The sequence below is a fragment of the Rutilus rutilus genome (assembly GCF_951802725.1).
Source record: "Rutilus rutilus genome assembly, chromosome: 1".
NCBI classification, from domain to species: domain Eukaryota; kingdom Metazoa; phylum Chordata; class Actinopteri; order Cypriniformes; family Leuciscidae; genus Rutilus; species Rutilus rutilus.
This window is the reverse complement of record NC_140209.1, coordinates 47994269-48006994: the sequence shown is the minus strand read 5'-3', so window position 1 is coordinate 48006994 and position 12726 is coordinate 47994269. Positions and strand designations below refer to the sequence as shown.

At 36.0% G+C, this 12726-nt stretch overlaps 1 protein-coding gene across 1 annotated transcript; it reads right to left on the bottom strand.

The window, feature by feature from the left end:
- Positions 1–2407: 2407 nt before the first annotated feature.
- Positions 2408–12116, bottom strand: pitpnbl (phosphatidylinositol transfer protein, beta, like). Its single transcript, XM_084434638.1, has 11 exons — positions 11996–12116; positions 11536–11566; positions 11163–11308; positions 7166–7257; positions 6978–6985; positions 6729–6803; positions 6264–6347; positions 6055–6132; positions 5226–5333; positions 4343–4465; positions 2408–3296 (listed from the first exon to the last, which is right to left on the bottom strand). The coding sequence occupies exons 1-11, from the start codon at positions 12082–12084 to the stop codon at positions 3249–3251; spliced, it is 882 nt and encodes a 293-aa protein (XP_084290764.1). The 5' UTR covers positions 12085–12116; the 3' UTR covers positions 2408–3248.
- Positions 12117–12726: the final 610 nt, after the last annotated feature.

Here is a 12726-nt window from a genome sequence, read left to right as displayed (position 1 = left end):
AACTATTTTTCTTCATAGTTTTCTTCATTTTTTCTAATCAGTTATGACATTAGGGTTTTATGTTACGTTTAATGTTGTTAAATTAATGTTTATTGCATTTTTTGAATTTCACCTGTGTTACCATGATGGTGTTTAATGTTTGTGTGAATGACACTGTGCAGCTTCTATTAATATTAACTTTCTTGTGGAAGAGCTGCTTGTGATGAGTTTTAACTCATCATGTGATTATCATCTTCACTGTGATTGGTGGTTGTCAGTGTATTACTATGGTACAAAACAGATATAAATACTTCAATAGGTCAGTAAATTAACAGTAAATCAGATAATTAAATACGGTTTATTACTGTAAATTTAAGTAAAGTCTGTAAAATCTAAAATGTTGCTACTGTATTTTTTACAGTAAATTTCTGGCAACCACAGCTGCCGGTATTTTACCGTAAATTTAACAGATTTTTTTTTTACAGTGTACTGAAACATTTAATTGCAAAATAATGCATAAAATTGCATAAGATAATGCAAATATAAGCAGTCTCAGACTTTTGGAACTCATTCCAATTTTTGGTTTATTTTTTATATTTTATTTTAATATTGTGTGTGTTTTATTTAACATTGTGCCTCAGGTCAGTTGTTAAAAAAATAAAGGAAAATAATGATTATGTTGCTTACACTTGCATATATTCAATGTGTAAAGAAAATTTGTTTGTAGTCATTAAACCGGAAAAAAAAATATCTTTAAGAAACACCAGAACGTAAAACAGAGTAAGTGATAGATGACATCAAATATAGACTAAAATGATGATGAACGTTATGGCCTGCATGGCTGGCGCAGAGGAAATTATACATTTAGTCAGAACATGCCTGTGGGGAAATCCATGAAGATAAATTATGTAATGCTGACCTGTTTTTTTATTCATTTATTTTTATTATTTAATCCCACTATACAGGCATTTCCTTTTCTCTGATGCTTCATAATCCCGCACTCATCCATCAGACTCTCCTTCTGTCTTCCACTTTTTGTCTGCATTTAATCTAGAATTTAGGTATTTAAAGCAGGATGTTTTCCATTCTTAAAATGCTTAAAATCTTGATGATATAACAGGTTTTGTGTTCTGCTCAGTCTCTTGACATGTTGAACTCATGGCATGTGCAATGTGAGAAGACTTTAGAGTCACACAGTTTTTTTCCTAAAATACCTCTCCTTTGCTCTTGCCGAATTAAAATGCATCAAATGGCAAATTCTCTCACTACCAAATTTTCAGGGAAATACACTTTGCAGTTTTACCAGCACAAAAACGGGTATGTGATTGCATCTAAAACCTTTACAAATTGCATTTAAAAACAATCCCGAATATCAGAATGCGTCTGTTTTCTGACACAGGAATTTCCACCTGGTTTCCACGGCACACTTTGACATAAAAACACTTGATTTCCATTGCATAAAATAGTCTATTAACAAACATTACTACATTATGCTAAATCTGTTATTAGCCCCTATATTTTCTTGTATTCTTTTGTCACTCCCTAGTCCTCTCCTGTGCTGCGTCATCATATTGGGAAAGAGATTTTACATTTAATGATGGGGTTACGAGCAAACTAATCAATCGAATATGACTTTCAGGGATAGTCTTCTGCTGAACACAGAATATATTTAGAAGAATGCAGGTAACCAAACAGTTAATGGGCCCCATTGACTTCCATAGTATGAAAAAAATATATATGTCAATGGGGTCCATCAACTGTTTGGTTACCTGGATTTACAGAAAAAAGAAACTCATACCAGTTTGGAACTTGAAGGCGAGTAGATGACAGCATTTACATTTTTTGGGTGAACTATCCCTTTAAAGAAGTTGCTGCTTCTTAAAAACCTAGCAACATTTAAAACGTATTTGTGAAATGCCTGTTTTACATGTCAGCCCACACTACATTTATAGACTTTAGTTACATAATTGTGTGTTGTCACAGGAGTCTATCAAGCTCTATTTGTGTGGATTGGTCTAAAAACTTCTCACTGGTAGATGGTCTAGCATATAAATAGGCCCGCATGCTCTTCTGCAGTGTCTGAGCTTACAAATCCTGGCCTTTTCCCTCACTCACACAACGCCATGTTAAATGAGAGGGTAGTTGAAAACTACACGAGGACCTGAAGGAACATCGCGGAACAGAAATACGGTGCCACACATCGCTGCAGAAATCCACTGTGATGTTATACCCATATGAAAATAACAGGTACTTGTAGAAAAACAGAGGCATAATAAAAACAATTCATTTCAATTAAGATATGAATCGTGCTTAGTACATGAATTTTATGTTACTCTGAACACAAAGAAATAACAGAGCTTGTAATTTAAAAGGAACCTTTATATAAACTGAAAATAACAGCGCAAAAGATCAAACGATGCAAACAGCTCATGGTTATCAATGTTTTCTTTTATTTATAGTTACAGTATTGTAAATTGAACTTCATTTTCCAAAAATTCAGACCATCCTCACCCGAACGGAGGGGCGTGGCCTGTAGTATGTCAGTCAAATGTGGGAGGGGTCTCAAGGCTCTTACACTCAGTTTAAAAATGAAACCGTATCAGTTCACTGCTCTCGACATCCACACTGCAATCAGTGCAGAAATGAACCAAAGCAAAACACCACCATAACTAAACCAGGAAACCGTTATGCTTTGAGCCGTTTTCCTTCAATCTCAGTTTTTTCAATCCGACATCACTGATCCTATACCTCTTGAGGCCTATTCAAGTTCCCACCGAGATTTCCTGAACAACATGATAGATTTAACAGAATTAAGAAGTAAATCACTTAGTCATTTATTTATGGTCAAAATACATGTAGTGAAATGTTTCCCCAGTCTCTTGGCGAAACGGGCTTGGGATTCGTTACTCCACTGGCGCACTCAGTAAAAAGCTGATGGTTGCAAAATGAACCAAAAACCATTAAACAGTTATAATACTTAATTATAAAAAGAAATGCCGGTATCACTTAACAGTGAATCCAAAAGAATTTGGCAGCAAATGATGAGGTTTAAAGTCAGACTGCACAAACCACTGATACACGTGCATACTCTGCTCATTCGCACAAACGCATTCACACTCATGGTAATGGACACGTCCTGGGTAAGGGATGACAGTTTCCTGTTTGGAAGGGCTTCATTATGTGGCACGTTGTGATTGGCCATGAGGACTGGAGGAGGTAAAATAAAAAGTAGCCCCTATTTTGTTTCTTCTATTTTTTTTTGACGCTCCCTAGTCCTCGCCTGCTTTCATCCCTCGCACAGACCCTTGGCTACGCATCTGAAAATGAAAATAAACAGATTTTTAATAACAACGACACATTCACATTCAAAAAGGTCGGTAAGGCTTTTTATGAAAGACATTAATCCTTTTATTCAGCATAGACACATTAAGTTGATCAAAAGTGACCGTAGAGACATTTATAATTTAACAAAAAAAAATCTATTTCAAATGAATGCTGTTCTTTTGAACTTTCTGTTCATTAAAGAATCCTAAAAATCTATCAGTTTCCACAAAAATAATATTTATTAAGCACATCTGTTTTCAACACTGATAAAAAGAAGAAAGGTTTCGGTAACACTTAAGTAGTTAATATTAGTAAATGCATTAACTAACATGAACTTACAATGAGCAATATATTTGTTCAGCATTTATTAATCTTTGTTGACATTAATTATTAAAAATACAACTGTTCTTTGTTAGTTAGCTCAGGTCTATTAACAAATACAACTTTAAATAAATAAAAAAATAAAAAAATAAATCAACACGAATTAAGAACAACACATTCTTCAGGAGCAATTTTCATTGTTTGTTCATGTTAACTAATATATTTATCTAATGTTAAATAATTCAACCTTATTGTACCGTGTTACGGTTACCTATGTTTCTTGAGCAGCAAATCAGCATATTAGACTGATTTCTGAAGGATCATGTGACACTGAAGACTGGAGTAATGATGCTGAAAATTCAGCTTTGACATCACAGGAATAAATTACATGTTTAAATATATTCAAATAGAAAACTGTTTAAATTGCAACAATATTTCAAAATATTACTGTTTTTATTGTATTTTTAAATGCTGCCTTAGTGAGCAGAAGAGACTTTTTTTTTTTAAAAACATAAAAAAATTCTAACCAACCCCAAACCTTTTCCACAATAGTGCAAGTCTAGCTTTATGTCACACAAAACTAATAAGACTGTATCTGCAAATATAGTAATATTGGTGAGATCAAATTCTCCATAATCATCTCAATAAATCAGTGTCCTGCAAGCATTCGGTTGCTGTAGGTAGAACTGCGTTGCATGGTTTCTACAGACACACATACCTGGTCCAGCTCCCTCTGTGTCTCTTCCTCCATCCTACGAATGTCATCCATAGTGAGGTCCACCCAGCGGTCCAGCCAACAAAAGAGCTGCCGGTGGAAATTAGTGAAGAGCCTTTTCTCCTGCTACTCAGACAGAGAGAGATGAGGTTGATGTTACTGGAAGTACAACAAAGACTTATCAACACCCGAGGTCAAATCTTCATGTAACGAAATATATCAAACCAGAATACATTTACATTTAATCTATTCACGAAGCAGCGTTCCAGAATTGCGAAGTACAAATGTTAGTACACAGACCCCAGAAAGATAAAGGCGAGGGATATTTTTAAAGGTGAACTAAGTCACTTTTTTACCTTAACTGAACAGCTTCGGAGTCATTGGAATGGTTATATTACTTATTTCGGGTTGAATGGTAGTCGTTTCGCACCCCCCTGGTGCACGTGAGCGGAAAATACGCACTTGCAACTTTGGGGCGGCGGGCCGCCGGCCGCCGCGTCAGGAAGTATCGCGTGATATCAGGTCTCGCGATGTAAACAATTGCTTTACGGCCAAAAGAAATCTGCTAAAATGCCGTCATTATTGCGCTCCCTCACGCTGTTCGAACCCGAATGAAGAAGACGTTTTAAAGAATGTCCCATCTGCTTTGATGTCGTTGATCTACTAGCCTCTGGTGTCTGAGAATAGCCAACGAGTTTTTACAACAGTGTTGTCAAATATCTATTCCGAAGCTGTGGGGGGAGCTCTAGAGAGAAACCTGCGAGCAAAAAGCGAGAATACAGCGAAGAAATCCCGAAGTTACTGAATGCAGCTTTAATAGAGTATGAGTGTAAGTTGAGCCTCTGTGTTGGTGATGAGGAACTATATAACAGGGCTAATGGATCACCTTATGAATGAAGTTCTCCACACGTCCCTGCAGACCCCACCAGCGAAAATGAACCGTCACCAGCTTATATGCGGTCATATAGGGACAGTTACCATTATGAAGCTCTTTCTGGAAGAGACAGAGAGATGGATGCATTAGGAACAGATATTGCAGATACTTTTTAATTAATGTAAACAGAAACTGTGCATAAAAGACTGTGAACGCAAATTTCAATGACAGAGGCAACATTAGCTCTGTTCTCTAAAAAAATAAAAAATAATCCAAGATGGCAGACAAAGTGAGAAAAATGTTGCTTTAAGAAAAATAATATCTTATATTCATCAAAAATACCTTCATTTGTGTTCCGAAGATGAACGAAGGTCTTACGGGTTTGGAACGACATGAGGTTGAGTAATTAATGACAGAAACTTAATTTTTGGGTGAACTAACCCTTTAAGATTGTGCTTCAACAACAATAAAAAAGTAGTAATAAAAAAAAAAAACACTGAAAAGGTAGTAATCAAAAAATTGTACTTGAAAAAAATGTAACGTTTACATTTCAGTGACATTACTACATTAAAATACTACATATAATGTTGAATATAATGTATAATAATGTAATGGGGGAATATTTGTGGGTCTTAATAATAAAATAAAAATATTATTAATAAAATTATTATTGTTTTAATAATAATAAAAAACCTCTTCTTTATTTTGGCTTAAATTATCACGGTAGTATCGTATCGTGAGCCCAGTATCGCGATTTGTATCGAATCGTGACATTAGTGTATGGTTACACCCCTAATATGTATGTGCGTGTGTGTGTGTGTGTGTGTGTGTGTGTGTGTACCTTCCATTCAGGTCCCAGAGGTCCTCTCCCAGTTTTCTCCGAGTGGTAGATGGCGGGGTCCTCTTCTGGTTTGTAGTCCTGAGTGATGAATGAAACCGTGATGGAGGCATGAGAAATGAAGTAGAATAAGTTTAACACTGTATATCAGTAATACAAATGCTAGACAATTTCACACAAAGACAGAAGTGCATTTTTCTAATTCAACTCACCACATCATCCACCTGAGAGCGATCAGCTATATCGATCGGCACAATCTCAATGTCCTCCCATTCCTCAGGAGGAAGACCATGAGGCTGCATAAGCGGAAGATTGAAACATTAGAATGAAGACATAGTTTCAGTGCGATTCAGTTTGTATGAACAAATAACTAAAGTCAAGCCCTGAATAATGCCTCTAACCATAGTGACAGTGGCTAAAAGTAATAAAGATGGTGACGCCCATTACACCGGAAAGCCTTATCAAAATTGACATGTTATTTAATAAACAAATCTGATTGAGGCGCAAGTTCATCCATCACAACTGCAGGTTTATTATTAATTATATTGAACTGATTACGCTGCATTGCACCCAGACCAATAAACTGGTGAGAGACGCTCTGGTTGAAAGACTCCCACCAGTAACAGAATTATTGGGCACCTCGAAAAGGCACAGATGAACTGTGGACAAACACTCACATTCTCAGTTGTTCCTATGTCTGGTTTATGCCAGGTTTCAATCTTAATGAAGAAATCATCTTTCATGTACTCATTCTGAAAAGGAAAAACCACAAGAGAGCATCACAAGCGGAATCCTTTTTCATTTCAAACACAGAGTATGGATCAACAACAGCGAGACATGATGATGACTAAACTCTGATTCAGCAAGAACGTCCTGTAAGCAGTCTAAAATGATCTCAGAGCGTGTTTATTAAAAAATACACTTACTGTAACAACTGCAGTTTTCCATAATCGATTCAGTTTTGGGAAAGAAAAGAACAGATTTTTTTTGTATAGATCAGTCATTTTCATCACTCAGTGCATTAAATGCAAAAGCAAAAAAGGGTTAAATCATACAATCCTATTTGTATTTAATCATTTATTCACACATGCACAAGTAATTAGTGTTTACTAACTAGTGCGACAGTATGGGTAGGCGTTCCAGGCTTTCTCATGAAACACCAGGGCTCCTTCAGGGGCAAACATCTGAATAAAACCGGGAACCTTGCTGTAAAAGACAAATCAATATTCAAAATATTAGGGGAGACTAAATGCATCTCAATTATAAGATTCAGAAAACCAATTACACAAATTCTTGTTTTCTCTAGCAGTGTTTTTCTATGCTGGAATATTTTTGTGAAATTTATCCTTTAAACAAGATATTTTTGTTTGATACACAAGCGAACAATTCAAAACATTGATATAATTTTATGCTGTTTCATAAACTGTTTTGCATTTCATGATTGTTTTATCGCTTAAATATTGCTGAAATCATATTATAGGCTGTTTCACTGGATCCTTGACCATGTAGTGTGACAAAAATGCCCTGTTACTAAGGTTACGTTTACACGACATCAATGTACTAAAAACAGAAAATTTTCCCCTTTGTGTTTCCGAAAAGTTTGGTGCACAGACGACAACGTTTTCAAAAAGATCCCCATTCACACGGATCCACGTAAACGATTAAAAACGCTGTATTATTCTGCCAGGCCAGTAGTTAGCGATGTCACTTTGTAAAGAAAAACTACGCACCTGTAGATAGAACACATAATACGTATGCGTCACCATTTGCACAAATTCACATTTTTGTAGATTACCCAGAGACAATAATTGTGCCGTTTTCAAAAAAGAGCGTTTTTTTCCTTTCAAGTTTGAGTTTTCAGGCCCCCAAAACACTTGACGTATAAATGAACTGACAAAACGCATAAAACATTTACATTTTTAGTTGAAAGTGTCGTGTAAAATAAACTGTATATTTTATCCCCTAGTAAATGTCCAAATGTTTTTTTTTAGCCAAGAAAGAAAGTAAATAATGTACTTATAAAACTAGCCCCAACCTCCCATACACTACTGTTCAAAAAATTCTCAGTTTTTAAAAGAAGGCCTTTATGCTCACCAAGGCTGCATTTATTTGATCAATAACAGTAATATAGTGAAATATAAAAAAAAAAATGATTCCCCCGAGAAATTTTTTATTTCTCTGAATGTGCATTTTAATATGTTTGAAGGTCGAAAAAATTGGATAACAATAGCTTTAAAACTATGTCAGTGGGCAGTAGATTATTTGTCAATACATGCTCTCTCAATCTCCACCATCACTCTTTCTTTTTCTCTCAGTCTCCTTATCTTGCCCTGTCTCTTCCCCTCCTAAAGCTAAGCTTTGACTGATAGTCTTTTCATTTTCATCTGAGTCAGTGAAGAAAGTAAACATATGTTTTATGAATAATTTTCTTAGCAAGTTAATTTAGGAATGCTAGGTAACTAAGTTTATTAAATTCAATCACAATATGTAGCCTACACATTCATTATTAATCTTATGCCTAATATGATAAAAATGGTTTTCTTGTTGTACTTGTTTCTTGTTGACTCACATTGACAGCTACTATAATTATAACATCACAAAACCAGTCATAAGTCGCATGGGTATATTTGTGGCAATAGCCAACAATACATTGTACGGGTCAAAATTATCGATTTTTCTTTTATGCCAAAAATCATTAGGATATTAAGTAAAGATCATGTTCCATGAAGATATTTTGTACATTTCCTACCGTAAATATATAAAACATTTATTTTTGTGAGTGAGTGCAGCACAATCGTGAACATAAATGAACAACTTTAAAATAATTTCAAATAATTGTATCTCGGACAAATATTGTCCTATCCTAACAAACTATACATCAATGGAAAGCTTATTTACTCAGCTTTCAGATGAACATTTTACCCATGTGACTGGTTTTCTGGTCCAGGGTCACATATGATAAAAAACGGTTTTCTTGTCGTACTTGTTTCTTGTCGACTCACATTGACAGTTACTATAATTATTACATTACATGAATGCTACGTAAATTATATAGGCCTATTTTCAATTCAAAATGCCCAAATTAGACACAAGTTTATTAGTTTGCCTGATCATTTTTGTCGGTCGTTAAGCATTTATATCCTAAAACAGCTGACAAAAAAAAGGAAATGTTTAGTTTAGCTACTTACATCTTATCTCGTACTTTATGAGCGTTAACAGCTGAAACGTCGCGCTGCAATTCACGCTCAGCAGCTTATGTCAACATTAAGCCCGCCTACTTTGATTTGATGGGTCATCTCAAATATTTTGACATTGACGAGCGGTGACAGACCAATGAGGCAGATCAGATGAGACGATCTTGGAGCTGTGTGCAATATCCTAGCAGCACTAAAGCAGAGTTAATACTATATTAGGCAATTATTTCACAACCTTTATTATATACACCTCAGAAAAATACAGAGGTCCGGACCTCTGTGACCTCATAGCTGAAAACAGCCGTGAAAAGAACTAATTTTCTATTTTAATATATTCTCAAATGTAATCTATTCTGGACTGAGTTTTCAGCATCATTACTCCAGTCTCACATGATCCTTCAGATATCATTCTAATAGGAATATTGCTGATTGTTGCTCATGTTTCTGTGGAAAGGATTCTTCAGAAAGCATTTTTCAGGATATTTTAAGGAATCTTTCCACTGGCTCCCTGTCAAGTATAGGATTGATTTTAAATGGGTCATGAACCGAGAAATCAAAATGTCCTTGATCTTTTGACATATAAGATGTCATTGTACTATAAAAACATCCTGCAAGTTTCAGAGCTCAAAACGTTCTCAGTCTAAAAAACAGCTTATATTGAAGCCAATGTGTCAAAACGACAGGTCGTGGAAAGTACCACTTTATTACGTAATAGTGTGACTAAAAACCGCCTCTGCAGAAGATCAATCCAGTGACTAAACGGTCAACTTCACATTGTTTCTCTTAGTAGGAGGAAAATAATCCTTTATTTAAAATGTGATTAGATTACATATACAAAGCGATCAAAGAACGCTCCCTTTACAATCGCTGGAGCAGTGACTGAGTTCTGGACTCTCGCCAAAACTCCCGTTATAGTCAACGAATCTCTTATTTACATTGTGTTTGCACTGTTAGTTATAATGAAAGCATTCGTTAGTGTGCAGAAATCGAGATGCAATGACGAGATCACTGCATTCACGCGCTCAACATACAATGCTCATCACTGCAACCTTAATGCCACAATCTAAATAAAATGCTATAGATCTAAATATAATGCTATAATCAACACTTTCCACGATTAGTTAACCTTGCGAGCTGTAATAGTAAAAACTTGCTAAAAGTTTTCGAGAGAGTTCCACATGTAATATTAGCTATTTCATATGCAAAGATATTGGCCAATCACAGCAGTGGGCGTTTACGCTGAAGTCTCGCAACAGACACGCCCCTTCAAACAGAGCCTTCAAAGACAAGTCAATGGCTTGATTTTCAACATTCTTTACAAATATCTTCTTTCATGTTCAACAGAAGAAAAACTCATACAGGTTTGGGACAACATGAGGCAATTAAATGATAAATGATGACAATTTTCATTTTTGGGTGAACTATCCCTTTAAGTATGTTATTTTGGGTCTCTCTTGTATATTGTTAATAGCCTTTTATTTTGTTTTTATTTCTCTATCTTGTTCGCTTTTACTTCATTGCGATTATTTTATTAATTGTAATGTAAAACCCTTTGGTCAACCTCGGTTGTGTTTAAACGTGCTCTATAAATAGATATTGATTGATTGGACATTGATAGAAAGTTCAAAACAACAGCATTTATTTGAAACAGAAATGTTGGTAACAAAGTAAAAGCCTTCACGGTCGCCTTTGATCAATTTAATGCATCTTTGCTGAATAAAAGCATTTTTTTAAGAATCTTACCGATTACAAACTTTTGAACTAGAATAGTAAGTAAAAACTAGAAACAGTGAGTGTAACTGCTAACAGTGGGAGTCCCTGCCAGAGGTTCCTACAACAATTCTGTGCTCAGTCTTATTGATATGGTGAAACCAGCATGGCTGTTGACATAATCAAAGCTTTTACACATGCTCTCACCTGTGTATGTGGTAGATCTTGTGGGTGTACTGGCCCTTCTCGCCGTCCTTCTCGTAAGGTTCATTTCGGAGGACCTCGATCCCTTCTCCTCCACCTGTGTTGTTCTTACTGGCCTCTGCAACCGAGTACAGTTGGCCAACCTGGTACTGAGAGGGGAGGGGGTCAGGAGGTATTACATAAATAAATAACTAATGGCAACTGTTCACCACACAATAGAGACAAACAATGTAATGGAGAAGAGGTGCTGCTGACTCCATCTAAGTGAAGGGAGCTGAAATATTTGCTTGAGCAATAACAGAAGCACAGATTCCCACTGATCACAGAAGACAGAGCAGCCGGTTATTCTTCTAATAGCAATGACTCTTTCTCTTACCTCTTCTACTGAACAGGGCAACAGCACCTGGCTGAAATGAGAATTGAATAGAGGTTAGAAATAAAAGATAAGAACCATTTATTATCTCATATCATGGAGACTGCATCGCGCTTCGATTGTATAACGGGCGTGTCGTTAGCTGGCCCCGCATTATTGTACGATAAACCAGCGGTTTAACAACCGACGGAGTCTGAACTCAAAATACTAATATTAAATGCCCATCTTATCATAGATTTGTAAATAGCGGCGCTGGTGGGAACGCCGTCCATAAAACACACTGTAATGCTGTATCAGGCAGGCTAACGTTAAGCGGTTAGCGCCGACCAGCACATACAAATCACGGGCTTAAAATTCTCTATTTATTATGCCATATGGGAATATGCTTTAAAAAAAGACAGGCGAGTGCGGCAAGATATAACGCAACTGAATTTAGTAAATGCATACTGTAAAAGCCACTCACTATTGCTTGACGAGTACCATCCCGAATCTGGACAGAACGGTACATTCAACAACAGATTGCGGTCGCCGGAAATGAGCCGCGCGCGTCATCAGTGGACAGGGGCAGGCCAGGGGTCTGAGGACAGAGACCATGATGGGAAGGGAATTTCGTGGGATAGTCTCTCTCACAATGTTTATTTTCTTTGTCATAATAAGCACAACTGCAAATAAATGTACATTTGTATTACTGTATTGTCCAAATGTTCTGAAGAGACACAATCATTATGCAGCACGTTTGAGCTTCTGCAAGAGGTTTGTTCTCGCAAGTCAAGCAGGTTCGGTTGAGCTTCTGTTTATGTTCGCTGATCAATGTTTATATGTGAATAAACGCCCAAATTAAATCTGTTCAGCATGTAAAGTGATTGTCTCTTCAAAAAAATTCGGACTAAACCACTCAATTTATATGGATTAGTTTTACAATCTCTTTATTAACTTTAGTGCCAAATTGGTAGTTGCGTAGGTTGTCAACAGAGGGACAGAAAGCTCTCAGATTTTGAGTGAACTTACATTTTAAGAGGATAGTTCACCCAAATAGGTATAATTATATATATATATATCAAAACCTTTCATCAAAGTTATACATGAATTTTGAACAATACCCGTTCTTGTCTTAGGACAACTTTGAACTTTTTTGATCCACTTCAAATGTGTTATATATATATATATATATATTTAAGAATGGACCAAAAAAAG

Bases quoted from the DNA above. Each gene is read 5' to 3' on its own strand.
- pitpnbl (XM_084434638.1), bottom strand. From the start codon at position 12,084: ATGACGCGCGCGGCTCATTTCCGGCGACCGCAATCTGTTGTTGAATGT. The intron at 11,309-11,535 runs GTAAGAGAAAGA...CTCCCCTCTCAG, and splicing joins TGCCCTGTTCAGTAGAAGAG to TACCAGGTTGGCCAACTGTA. The intron at 7,258-11,162 runs GTGAGAGCATGT...TGTCTTTTACAG, and splicing joins AAGATCTACCACATACACAG to CAAGGTTCCCGGTTTTATTC.